The sequence below is a fragment of the Cricetulus griseus genome, chromosome 5, assembly GCF_003668045.3.
Source record: "Cricetulus griseus strain 17A/GY chromosome 5, alternate assembly CriGri-PICRH-1.0, whole genome shotgun sequence".
Taxonomy (NCBI): Eukaryota; Metazoa; Chordata; class Mammalia; order Rodentia; family Cricetidae; genus Cricetulus; species Cricetulus griseus.
This window is the reverse complement of record NC_048598.1, coordinates 101,134,134-101,147,086: the sequence shown is the minus strand read 5'-3', so window position 1 is coordinate 101,147,086 and position 12,953 is coordinate 101,134,134. Positions and strand designations below refer to the sequence as shown.

General features: G+C 58.0%; 1 protein-coding gene across 6 annotated transcripts; it reads left to right on the top strand.

Moving 5' to 3' along the window:
• The first annotated feature begins 2,191 nt into the window (after positions 1-2,191).
• On the top strand, positions 2,192-10,967 carry Adamtsl5 (ADAMTS like 5). 6 transcript variants are annotated; one of them, XM_027419362.2, is made up of 14 exons: positions 2,192-2,779; positions 3,551-3,619; positions 3,756-3,840; positions 4,970-5,042; positions 5,147-5,238; positions 5,441-5,501; positions 5,610-5,718; positions 6,840-6,913; positions 7,240-7,351; positions 8,197-8,283; positions 8,375-8,538; positions 8,663-8,861; positions 8,941-9,012; positions 9,132-10,967. In XM_027419362.2, the coding sequence occupies exons 3-14, from the start codon at positions 3,770-3,772 to the stop codon at positions 9,431-9,433; spliced, it is 1,416 nt and encodes a 471-aa protein (XP_027275163.1). In that variant the 5' UTR covers positions 2,192-2,779; positions 3,551-3,619; positions 3,756-3,769; the 3' UTR covers positions 9,434-10,967. The 6 variants fall into 6 exon arrangements, with proteins under 6 accessions (XP_027275163.1, XP_027275159.1, XP_035301069.1 ...); XM_027419358.2 differs by lacking the exon at positions 6,840-6,913 and adding an exon at positions 6,668-6,795 and having other exon boundaries at positions 2,194-2,779; XM_035445178.1 differs by lacking the exon at positions 6,840-6,913 and adding an exon at positions 6,668-6,795 and having other exon boundaries at positions 2,194-2,779; positions 3,499-3,619.
• The last annotated feature ends 1,986 nt before the right edge of the window (positions 10,968-12,953 follow it).

Here is a 12,953-nt window from a genome sequence, read left to right as displayed (position 1 = left end):
TGAACTCCTGATCCTCCTGCCTCCACCCTCCGCAGTTCTGGGATGTCAAGTGTGTGTAACCGCTCCTGGTTGCTGTGTTGGGGATGACCCCAGCCAGGCTTTACTTGCACTTAGGGGTGGCGGTGCCAGATAAACCCAACCCCAGGCCGGGCGGTGGTGGCTCACACCTTTAGTCCCAGCACTCGGGAGGCAGAGGCAGGCGGATCTCTGTGATTTCGAGACCAGCCTGGTCTACAAGAGCTAGTTCCAGGACAGCCTCCAAAGCCACAGAGAAACCCTGTCAAAAAAAAAAAAAAAAAAAAAAAAAAAACCAGAGCCCTGTCTCCTGTCGAGACTGAGTTTCATGTAGCTGAGGATGACCTTAAACTCCTGATCCTGTATGACCAAGCCCACTTGTACCCTCTTGATAAATGTTAAAGTGTAAGCCAAGCTGCTGGCCATTCGGTTTGTGAGCCCAGGGCCCTGAGCATATGGGTAACCAAAAACCCCACTATCCTCTCTCCCCTGTCTGCATCTCGTCCTGGTCCGACCTCGGGGAATGGGTCCTAGGAGCTCTGCGGGTGGGGACCCAGCAGGCTGGGAGGTGTGGGGCTGAGCTGTCCTCAGCCGCAAAATTAACGGAACTCTGGCGCCCTGCTGCGCCCTCTGCCAGATGGAGGCGGGACTGCACGTGGTGCTGCCCGGAGCCTGCTCTGTACACACCCTGCAGAGCTCCACACATACAGTAAATGCTCTGGGGGGATCAGTGCCTGTTGTAGGCCTCCTTGCAGGGCTCAGTTTTTGTTTGTTTGTTTGTTTGGTTTTTTTTTTTTTGGAGGGATTCTAGACAGGGTTCCTCTGTAGCTTTGGAGGCTGTCCTGGAACTAGCTCTTGTAGACCAGGCTGGTCTCGAATTCACAGAAATCCGCCTGTCTCTGCCCCCCGAGTGCTGGGATTAAGGTGTGCGCCGCCACTGCCAGGCCAGGACTCGGTATTTGCGGCGCTCCTGCTTCACCCAGAATAACGACTGCTGTAGGGACTCTGGAGAAAGCCACGTCCAGTGACACACTGTTCAGAACATAGTGTGTACTGTAGGCAGTGCCTGCAGAGCAGTGTGCCTCCTGTATACTACCCCCACAAGAGAGAATGCCTATAGTATATGGCGCCATGCCGGGCTGTGCCTGCTGTATGCACACTCTGCAAAACATAGTGCTTCCTGTATATGCGTGTCTGTTATGAAGGGTGTGGTACTTGATGTATACCTCCCCTTCAGGGCCTGCTAAAGAGTATAGTTCCTATTGCATGTTTCCCCTGCAATCAGTGTCCTTATCTTTGCTTCACTGAGGCCCCTTCCTCCCACCCCGGGACTTCAGGACTGCCCTTTATTTTTGTGCTGGCCCCGGCTAGACCACCCGCTCTGGCCCCTGTTCAGTGGGTCCCCTTCGGACACACCGTGCTAGGCCTTAACTCTTTTCTTCAATGGGATGATGCACATCACAAGTAAGAGTGAGGGCCCAGGGTGGCCTCCTCCCCACGCTGGCACTGGCTGCTTTGCCCACAGTGGGTGCACACCTTGGTCTGCAAAATGACACTGGGTGGTTATACTCTGAGATGTTTCCAAGGACTGTCCCTTGCTGGGCCCTGAAGCAGGTGTATAAAGCAGGCACTGGGCCCTGCGTGGAGCGAATACTGCAGGCAGTCTGCTTTTCAGGGACTGCATACATGAGACACTGTGCCCTGCAGGTGAGCGCTGCAGACCGGGGCAGCCAGGTGGGCTTCCTAGAGGAGGCAAGTTCAGCGCCCAGGAACAGCACGGTCCACACAGGCCTCAACCATTGCAGTGTCCCTGACTTCCACCGAGCAGCCAGGCAGGGTATGCCGTGGAGAAGAAGATGGTAGGAGCCTCGGAGGATCCAAAAGAAGCTGAGTATCGGGGCTGGGGAAACTGAGGCGGAGGACTTGAGGCCAGAACCAGGAGAGGGAAGCTGCATTGGCGGCGGGCCTGGAGGGCGGGACCGGGTGGAGCATCGGTGACGGCAGCGCTGGGGAATGTGTGGCAGGGAGAGTCCCTCCGCCCCAGCGGGCGGGCGGGCGGGCGGCGGGCGAGCCTGCGTGCGGGGCCTCGTGAGGGGATGCTGGGGACCCGGGTGGGGAGTCTGGTTATAGAGGGGAGATGGGGACCAGGGCGGGAAGGACTAATTAGGGGAAATGGGGAGCAGGGTGGGGAAGTCTAATTGGGGGTGATGGTTACAGAATTGGGGGTCCCTGGGATGGACGGTTGGGACAGGTCGAGGAGCCTGGGATGAGCGAGTGATGGGGGCTGGTGGTGGAGAGTCTGGTTGCGGGGTGATTCGGACCAGGACAGGGTACTCAGGGTGGGAGGGCACCCTGGTACGCACTATCCCACTCCAAGCCCCAACTCCATGCGCATTCCCTGGCCTGAGTGCGGACCCGGAATAGCATCCCCCGACCCGCGCACCGCACCGCACCGCACCGCAGCTGGATTTCCCAACATCATTGGCACCCAGGATACCACGACCAATGTTGGGCCACGACGCTGCCGGGCGCAGTCAGTCCGTCTCCTGCCTCAGCTAGATGCCCAACACGTGCCCCCCTCTCCTGCCGCACGAGGGCGCCCCGGGAGCGCCCTCGGTGACCCCAGCCTGGGCGCGCCTGGGAGGCCCGGGTGGGAGGGACCGACTGAGTTCCCAGTCCCGCACCTCGGGGCCCCGCCGCTTCCGCCAGTCCCTGGGGCGTCCCAGGGAAGCCTAGACGCCTTGCCTTGGGGTCTGAGCAGTCGGTAAGTCACTCTTCTCATCCTGCCACTGTCCCGGCTGGTGTGACGACAATGTGATTGGCTCCTTTCCCTCCCTGGGGCGAAAGCAGCCATCCCTAGGATGGTGGTGAATTTGGAGGTCGCACTTCCTCCGGGGTGGAACTGAGACTCTGAGGACTGGATTGCCCAGTGACTCCTATGCCAGTGCAGGACACGGGTGTACTGACTGCTCCGGAGAGGGCATGGACAAGCGTGGGTAGTAGGCCCCCCACGAAGGGATTGTGGGACTGCCAAGTTCCCTCCGCAGCCTCTCTCTTCTTTCCCGGGCCAGCCCAGCCTCTGGGGCCTCAGAAGGAAGGCTCCTGGTGGGCGGCGAGAAGCAACTCTCCAGGGGTTCCAACTTCTACAGCCACCTTGGTCCCCAAGGTGCTCTAAATGCTGAAATGACAGCATCAGACTGGCTGACAACCGGGGAGACCCTGGTTCCAGCCGGGCTGGGGGACCCCCCATCCCCTCCACCCCAACCCCCACTCCCCACCCCCCACCCCCGCCTTCCCTTTTATTAGGTACCTGGGTCCTGCGGAATGAGGGACTTTTGAGATCCTATGTGCCCTTCAGAGCTCCTGGCCCTGGCCCCAGAAGGGACTCATGGGGACTTGGTTCCCTTCCCTCCTGGCTTGTTCTGCCAGGCCCGGATCACGAGGATGGTGTGGGCTGAGAATGACTTCATCCTGTTCATGTAGATGGGGAAACTGAGGCCTCTACTGAACTCTACCCTGCCCCCTTTATATGCAGAACGGCTGGGCACTGCAGCCCACACCCCTGCCAGATGAAACCATGACACACTTGCTGGAAGGAGGCCAGGTCAGCTTAACCCGCCTTACCACAGGGGGATTCCCTTAGGCTATGGGGTGTCTGGGAACAGAGGGATCCCCAGAGGCTGGGGTGCAGCTGGTATCTGGAATTTCTGAATGAGCCCCACCGGCTGCTCCCCCTACAGGGTCTCAGAGCCTCATGGACACTGTGGAGACTAGGAAACTGAAGCCTGAGGAAATGGAATGGTTGGCTCCTGGCCATCCAGGCAGGTAGATGCAAGGGGTGGATAAACTTGCAGGCACCTAAACACTGTCCTTAAGGGATTCCTTCCGGCATCGTTGGTTTCAGGTACCTACTGTGTGCATTAGAAAAGAACACACTACCAATAATAATAGTAGATTAAGCTGAGTGTGTGGCAGCCCAGGCCTGTTAGTCATGACCCAGGAGGCTGAGGCAGGAGGATTTTCCAGAATCTGGCCCTCCTTACCTGAGCTACCACAGCGAGACTGCCTCAGGAGGAGGAGGAAGGGGAAGCAGGTCCTAGGGCAAGTACCTAGTGTCTATTGTCCCAGAACTAGGAAGGGAGGCAGGGAGGAAATGAGTTCAAGGTTATCCTCAGCTACCCAGGGAATTTAAGGCCAGCTTGGGCTTCAAGACTCTGTCTCAAAAAAACATTAAAAATAAATAAGTAATCCAGGCATGGAGACAGAAGCCTTTATCTCAGCACCTGGGAGGCTGAAGAAGGTGGATTTCAGTGAGTTGGAGGCTTGTCTGGTCTACATAGAAAGTTCCAGACCAGCCTGGGCTACACAGTGAGACCCATCTCAAATAAACAAACAAGGAGCTGGAGAGTGGTTCAGGGTTCAAGATCTCATCTCACCCTTTAAGAGAACGTTTGGTTCCCAGCACCTAGTCAGGCTGCTCACAACAGTAACCTGGCTCAGCTCAAAGTGGGCTGAGGATTCTGCATCCTCAGGCACTACACTATAAGTAGAAATAAATCCTGTTTTGTCTTTTGAGACACGGTTTCTCTGTGTACCCCTGGTTGTCCTGGAACTGTAGCCCAGACTGGCCTTGAACTCAGAGCTGCCTGCTTCTGCCTCCTAAGTGCTGGGATGGAAGATATGGGCCACCACCTCCTGTCTATAAAATTAATTTTTAAATAAGTAGCAATAGATAAAGTTCCTAGTCCCCACCGAGTGCCTGACCTGAGCCAATAACCCCTCACAAGGCTTTCCGGAAGGGGGCGAGGCTGTTGTTACCTCGTTTCTTTTTAGAGACAAGAGGGCACAGAGAGGTTTAGTCGCCATCGGAGATCACACAGCCAGCCAGGGCTGAGATGGCAATCCACCCTGGTCCTGCTGATCGCTGCCTCTTGGGACTCCTGTGCTCCCTCAGATCCCGCCTCTTCCGGACTCTTCTGCTCTTGCTGTGGACCCTCCTGAGCTGTCATTTGGGGGGCACTGCTCAGGTAAGGGGTGAAGAAACCCAGGAAGCACATAGGAATATGGATGCGGGGGGTGGGGTGGGGGTCAGCTCTCCTCCGGGCTGACTCTTCTCTCTGCCCTCAAGTAGGGTCCGGGGGAATGGACGCCCTGGGGGTCTTGGAGCAGGTGTTCCCTCTCGTGCGGCCGGGGCGTCTCTGTGCGCAGCCGCCGTTGTGTCCAGTAAGCCGGGAGCCCCTCCCTCCGCCGCCTGCCCGGCCGCGCCCTCTGCCTGCCCACACACGCAGTGTGCCCTTTAATCCCACGGAGCCTGCTGGAATGCGGGTGGGGCTGGTGGGGGCGGAGGGTGGCCTGGCGGGTGATGGGAAGGGGGTCCCTGAAGTAGGGGAGTCCTGCTACACTCTGACCACCCTGTTTCTTGCAGACTTCCCGGGGAGGAACCTTGCTGGGGGGACAGCCACGAATACCGGGTGTGCCAGCAGCCGGTAAGGCCTAGGGCCCTTCCTTAATCCCTCTTGCTTTTTTACGCCCACCCCCAAGCACCCCTGCTTGGTTTCCCAGGTCTTTATCTATCCATCTATATCCTCTCCCAGGACTGCCCCCCAGGGGCAATACCCTTCCGAGACTTGCAGTGTGCTCTCTACAATGGCCACCCTGTCCTGGGCACCCAGAAGACATATCAATGGGTGCCCTTCCATGGGGGTGAGTAACCTGACCTCCTGGGGTTAAAAAGAAAAAGAACTTTGAAAGGAATTAAGAAATACCCAGAAGGGCAGGCGTTGGAATGGGGTTTTGAAGCATCTGTAGGAGCTGGTGAAGGAAGAAAGTGATCCCTTTTGCACAGGGTCAAACTCCAGGCTGAGGATTGACTTAGAGTTTTATCCAGAGGCCAACAGTTTTCAAGCTGATCCCACTAACAGGAAATGTTGTCGCACGGAGCTGAAAATAGCAGCTTATATAACTGGGTGCCCCGGGCAGCACGCCTCCAGATTGAAGGGAGACAGGCAGCCTCGGCCGCCGGCGTGGTGGAGACAGACAAGAACAGCCTAAAACGGAGAACATTCCATCAACTTCCTTGCACGTGCCCCACCCCACCCCCACAGCGTCGACTAGGTTGGCCTTGTCCACCCCGGCAGGGTCTGATGCCAGCTAGCCTGCGGGTCTCATCTGACAGGGAGGGGAAACTGAGGTACCCTGAAGGCCTGTAGTACAGCCAAGCTCCGGGGCAGTTTAATTACACCTGAATGGGAAGGAGGGCAGGGAAGGGGTGTGGCCTGGGAGGGGCAGGGCATGGAGAAATGGAGCCGTGGGGAACGGAGAAGACTTGGGGTGTAGGAAAATTTATGGGTCGCACGCCTTTAACCCCAGGACAAGAGAGGCAGAGGCAGGCGGATCTCTGTGAGTTCGAGGCCAGCCGGGTCTCCAGAGCGAGTAGTAGTACAGAGACCACGCCTCACCAAAACGAAGCGTACATGCCTGGAGCGGGGAGGATGGAGGTGGGCCGCCAAGAGGGCAGAGCTTGGGGAAAGGAGGCTGCGGTGAGGGCTGGCCTGGCGTGTGTAGGAGTTTAGGCTGGGGAGCTACGAAGAGCTGGCTGTAGGGCCTGGCGATGGACGGAGGCCCCGGACTCACACACCCCTCCCGCCCTCAGCACCCAACCTGTGTGACCTCAACTGCCTGGCTGAGGGCCACGCCTTCTACCACAGCTTTGGCCGTGTGCTGGATGGCACCCCCTGCACCCCGAGGGCCCAGGGCCTCTGCATAGCAGGCCGCTGTCTGGTGAGGACCCTGGGCCCCGCCCCACCACGCTCATTTCCCTGCAGACCCGGCCTTTACCTGTGGTCCGCACCAGACTGCCTCCCGCCAGTTACATAAGTCCCCGCCGCTAATCATCCAGGTCTGCGCCCTAAGCCCCTCTGCCCGCTCCTTCAAGGCCCCGCCCATTTGTCTCTAGGCTCCTCCCACAGTCTTTCCTCCAGTCCAACACACCAATCCCACCTGGGCTTTGCCTAGGCCCGTCCTCCTTTCAGACCCCGCCTTCATATCTAGGCCCCGCCCACCACCCTGGCCCCGCCCACCACAGGGCCTTATAGCCAGATCCTGCCCACCTTGCTTAGCTCTGGCGAGGTGCCTGCCCTGCACTCTCCTGCCCCGCCTCTTTGCCCTTGGCCCCGCCCACTAACCGCGCCCGCCCCGCCCACCCTGACCCAGTGTCTCCCGCAGAGTGCTGGCTGTGATGGGCTGCTGGGCTCCGGCGCCCTCGAGGACCGCTGCGGCCTCTGCGGTGGCGCCAACGACTCGTGCCTGTTCGTGCAGCGCGTGTTCCGCGACGCCGGTGACTGCCCCGTCCGCCTCAGCATGTGTTGAGGAGTGTCGTGGAGAGGGGTGTCCCTTTAACAAGGCGGGCTCCCGGGAGCCAAGACTCTTGATAGGAATGCCGAGGCCCCCTCCTCGAGTCCTTCTGATTAGCCCCTGTCAGAGCGTCCCACCCTCTGTGGGGTAGATTTAACCCTTCCCCCGCCTCTCCTAGGTAGCATCTCGTTTAATTCGCATCTGTGCACACTCTCACACCCAAAGTGCACCTTGCCACTGCGAGCCCCAGAACACCCCTTCTCTGCGCACCCCAGCCCCGCGTACCCCAGCTCATCCCTGCCCCGCGTACCCCAGCTCATCCCTGCCCCGCGTACCCCAGCTCATCCCTGCCCCGCGTACCCCAGCTCATCCCTGCCTCGCGTACCCCAGCTCATCCCTGCCCCGCGTACCCCAGAGCATCCCTGCCCCACGTACCCCAGAGCATCCCTGCCCCGCGTACCCCAGCTCATCCCTGCTCCGCGTACCCCAGAGCATCCCTGCCTCACGTACCCCAGAGCATCTCTGCCCCGCGTACCCCAGAGCATCCCTGCCCCACGTACCCCAGCTCATCTCTGCCCCGCGTACCCCAGAGCATCTCTGCCCCGCGTACCCCAGAGCATCTCTGCCCCACCTACCCCAGAGCATCCCTGCCCCACGTACCCCAGCTCATCTCTGCCCCGCGTACCCCAGAACATCCCTGCCCCGCGTACCCCAGAGCATCTCGGCCCTGTGTACCCCAGTGCATCCCGCTACTGTGCGCCCATGCGCACACCAGCGCATCCCAGAAAATCCTGCCGCGCTACACCCCCAACCTCCTGCCTGCCTCAGGTGCCTTCGCCGGCTACTGGAACGTGACTCTGATCCCCGAGGGCGCCAGGCACATTCGTGTGGCTCAGCGCAGCCATAACCACCTGGGTACCGCAGGGCGTCTGGGGAAACTGAGGCTGGGGTTTGGGGGGAGCAGGCGGTTCCCGCGAGCACAGGCTGACTGACTGGTTCCTTGCAGCGCTGGTGGCCCGCGACGGGCACTACGTGCTCAACGGCGACGGGGTGCTCAGCCCACCTGGCACCTATGAGGCCGCGGGTACCCGCGTGGTGTACACCCGGGGCGCGGGCCCCGAAGAGACCCTGCAGGCGGCCGGGCCCACGTCCCAGGAGCTGTTGTTGCAGGTGGCGGGAGTGGACAGCTTGGGGCGGGAGCCTGGAACACAAGCGGAACACTGGGGTCGGTTACATGGGGAGGGAGGCAGGGGCTGGATGGGGGGCTCACCAGCTCGAGCGCCCTCGGTTCCAGGTGCTGCTGCGGGAGCCCAACCCAGGCGTGCACTTCGAGTTCTGGTTGCCCCGGGAGCGCTACGGTTCCTTCCAGGCGCAGGCGCAGGCCCTGGGCTGGTCTCTGCGGCAGCCCCAGCCTCGGGAGGTGGAGCCTCAGCCTGCAGAGACCCCTGTGGTCCCCGAGGCCATCCCTGCCCGGGCTGCATCCCAGACACCAGGTGAGGAAGGAACGGCGCGGGGGGTGCGGGGGAGGGCAGGTGGCAAGGCCCGAGTCACTCACCACACCCCACCCCGTAGACTCCTGCGGGCCATGCCCTGACAGCCGGGGTCGCGCACACCGCCTTCTGCACTACTGCGGCAGCGACTTTGGTGAGACCCCTGACCTTTGGCCCCTTCTACTAAGCCCAAAGATCCTTAACTCCTCCCTCTCCGTCGACCTCAGTTGACTCCACCGCCTGAGGACCCCCCCCCGTGTCACCTTTGTGCAGTGTTCCAGGCCCGCGTGCTGGGCCGCCACCGCCAGGCCCAGGAGACGCGTTATGAGGTGCGTGTCCTTCTCATCTACAAAAACCGCTCACCGCTGCGCACTCGAGAGTATGTGTGGGCGCCAGGCCACTGTCCCTGCCCACCACTGGCCCCCCATCGAGAGTACCTGTTGGCTGCCAGGCGACTGGTCAGCCCTGATGGTACACGGGACCGGCTACTGCTGCCCCACGCTGGTTATGCCCGGCCCTGGAGTCCTGCAGAGGACAGCCGAGTTCGCCTGGCTGCCCGGCGTTGTCCAGTCTAAACCCCCAGAGCTTCACCAGGCCCTTGTTCTGGTGTCGTGTGACTCAGGAAAATCTCCTGCCAGGATATTTTGAGACAGGGTCTCACTGTGTATGTAACCTTGGCTGGCCTGAAACTTGCTGCATAGACCAGGCTGACCTCGAAGTCACAAAAGATCCATCCGCCTCTGCCTCCCGAGTGCTGGGACTAAGATGTGTAGTGTGCTGTATCTAAGAACGTTAAGGACCTTCAATATCCTGGCTGCCTTTCCACCAAACGACTTCGGCCCATCACTTTCTAAACTACTATTTAAATTCTACAAGAACTTGGAAAAAGAACAAGCCCTTCCCAACACTTATCAGCTGTACAGGCATGGGGACACACCTACTGTGCTCAGACACACCCATTACCATCCTTTCCTGACCCCGCCCCCCAGGGCACTGGACCCATGGCCGGACCAGCACATGAAGTGTGAGAGTTTGGGACACACAGGAGGAGACATCTGTCCAGGCTATGAGTTCATTTCATCTTCTGAACACCATGGGTGTCTGTCCTGAAGTGTGTTCTAAACAACACCCCAGGGGGGTGTTCCTTAAGGCTGTCCCTCTGTCATATGGTCTAACCTGTCCACAGTGACCTTCCGGATCTGGGATCCAGAGGCTAGCGGACTCTCAACCTTGTCCTTGCTTCTCCACAAGAGAACCTCTGGCCTGTGACTGCAGCTGCACCCTCCACGGCAGAGCAGTCGCCTCAGCCTTCCAAAGGCCTCAGTTTTCCCATCCCCCAGCTCTGTCTGTGGACTCTTAGCTCCCGATGAAGACTTATTGAGCACTGACTGTATGCTGGAGACCCAGGAAGCCCTGGGGAGGCGCAGTGCTGTTATGGGATAAGCCGGGGATCCTTTTGTTAGATGGGGCTTTATGTGGTAGTCTTTCATGGCACGGGGTGTAGCGCCAAATCCCAAATCCCCCAAATCCCACATACTGTGTAGCTGGGGTCTAGAGGAATTTGTGGGGTCCTAGCGCCCCCTGGTGGCTGAACCATAGATTCCCAGGCTGGGAGATGGCCCGCAGGGGGCCGACTTCAGCAGGTCTTGTAGGCCTCACACCCACCTGTAAGGGCTGCCTAACGTGACAGTGACACTAGATACCGGGGTCATCTCTGGCCGGGTCCCTACTGAGCCCAGTGCACATGACAGGGCGAATAACCCAGAAGTAGCAGGAGACATAGGTGGTTGGTCGTAGGAGGCCAGACGTTCCTTCCCCTGTACACTGCAGCATTGCCCAGCCTGCTGGTTTCAGTGACCCACAGGTAACCATCCCCACAAATGTTGTTCATCTCAAATTTGGCTCTTTGTGGTAACCAATAAAGAGGGGGGATGTTTTACTTTGAAAACATTGAGAATCATTAGTAAATGGAAATAAAAGCCATAGGAAAAGGCCTCTCTGGTCCAGGCCTGTGATCCCAGCAGGTAGTAGAGGCAGGGATCATCAGGACTGCCTGGGAAACTTAAGGAGACCCTGTCTCAAAATAAAAAGTAGACAGAGTGGCCCAAGGCTGTGGCTGAGTTGGTAAAATGATTGTTCCTCAAGCATGAAGACCCGAGTTCAAATCCCCAGGAGCTGTGTAAAAAGCTGGACAAAGGATCCTGGGGCTGACGGGCCAGCCAAGCCAAATCCATGACTTCCTGGTTCAGTGAGACCCTCTGTCTCATGAAAACAAGATGGAGAGTCAGTAAAGTCTCGTGTAGCCCAGGCTAGACCCTAATTCACTATGTAGTAAGGACAATCCTGGTGTTCCCCAATCCTATCCTAACCCATACATGGCTCATCTGTGGTTTAAATTAACAGGCCAAGGTGAGGAGCAAATGTGTGCTTCTGGCCTGGATAGGAGGGCCCCCTCCCTTCTACTGTCTCCCCATTGGCTGACTTGGGTGTGTGGGACTCACCTTAGAGGGGAGGAGTTTTTGCCAGTTCCCTTTTACAGTCCCCCCATCCCCAACTCTAAGCAAGCTGGATGCCCACCTGCCCTCCCCACCCCTCATCCCAGACCAAACTTGTGGTCAGATCACATTTTCAAACCAGCTGTCTGTAGTGCCCAAGGGGACAGTTACCTGGGACTGGGGGAGGTGAATGACCACCCTGGATGGATCTTTCCAGAGCAAAAGCCAGAGTCCTCCCCATGACCTCCAAGTGACTGCAGGTTGCTCTGCCCTCAGGCTTCCCTTCTCTTCTCAGGCACCATCACCCACTCAGCTCCAGAGATGAGGGCTTGTGCTCCCCCAACATGCCAGGCCCCACCCTTACCCAGGACTTTGCACAGGCTACCCTCTGCCCCAGGACCTTTGGACAGCAGCTCCTGTTGACCCTGGCAAAGTCTTCATGGCCTCATTTCTACAATGATTTGCTTAAACTTATTTTTGTTAACTCTTTATAGGTGGTCTTTGTTTTTGTTTTTCAAGACAGGGGTTTCTCTGTAGCTTTGGAGCCTGTCCTGGAACTCACTCTGTAGACCAGACTGACCTCAAACTCACAGAATTTGTCTGTCTCTGCCTCCAGAGTGCTGGGATTAAGGGTGTGTGCCACCAACGCCCAGCTTTTTAGGTCTTAATATGTAAACAAGATTAGTTTGAACTTGCCATGTAGCTAGCCCTGGATGTCCTGGAACTGCTCTGTAGACCAGGCTGGCCTCAGACTCACAGAGATCCTCCTGCCTCTGCCTCCCCAGTGCTGGGATTAAAGACCTATGATCCCACACCTAGCCCAAATACTACTAAAAAGGTTTTGTGTAGCCCAGGGTAGCCTTCTTTCAAATTCCCTCCATAGAGAGTATGATCTTGAACTAATGATGCTTGAAGCCCCAAATCCCAAGGTCCTTTCTTCCCCTTCTCCATTAGAATGCACCAAGGCAGGGAGATGACTGTTGACTGCTCGAAGCTTTCTGTTTTCTGGGAAATGTGTTTGGTGCCTAGAGGCCACACATGTCCAGCAGATCCTTGGAAGGGAGAAACTGGGTTACACAAGGCTGTGAGGGACAAAGTCACCCCTAGGAACCACTCAATGACAGCCCTCAATTAGAGCTCATAGTTGATCCTACTTCTGTTTCTACTGGATATTTGAACCGAAGGGCTAGGGGGTGGAGAGTGTGGGGCTGGGGGCGTGGCCAGGGTCGAGCCCCACCTTGAATTCCTCAGTGAGAAGCTGGGGTGTGGTCAGGAGTGGAGCAGTGGTACAGTATTCAGGAATCCCTGGATTCCATCCCAGAACTATGAAAACTAAAATCCAGTCACTGACTGTCTTGGTCTGTGACTAGGCTACCTGCAGGGCACTAATCCCATGAGCGCAGTCCAGCCCTCCACCTGCCTAGGCACAAGTGTCAGGTGTGTCAAGAGCTGTCCTCTCCCGTGGCATCACTTGCTTGATATTGGCTTCCTCTCCAAGCAAACCCATAGGATTTGAATTTTCCACCTCTGCTTCTGGGAAGAGAATGAACTTGGCCACAAGTCTATGATAGGGATGGTGGTGGTGTGACTGATCTGTGTG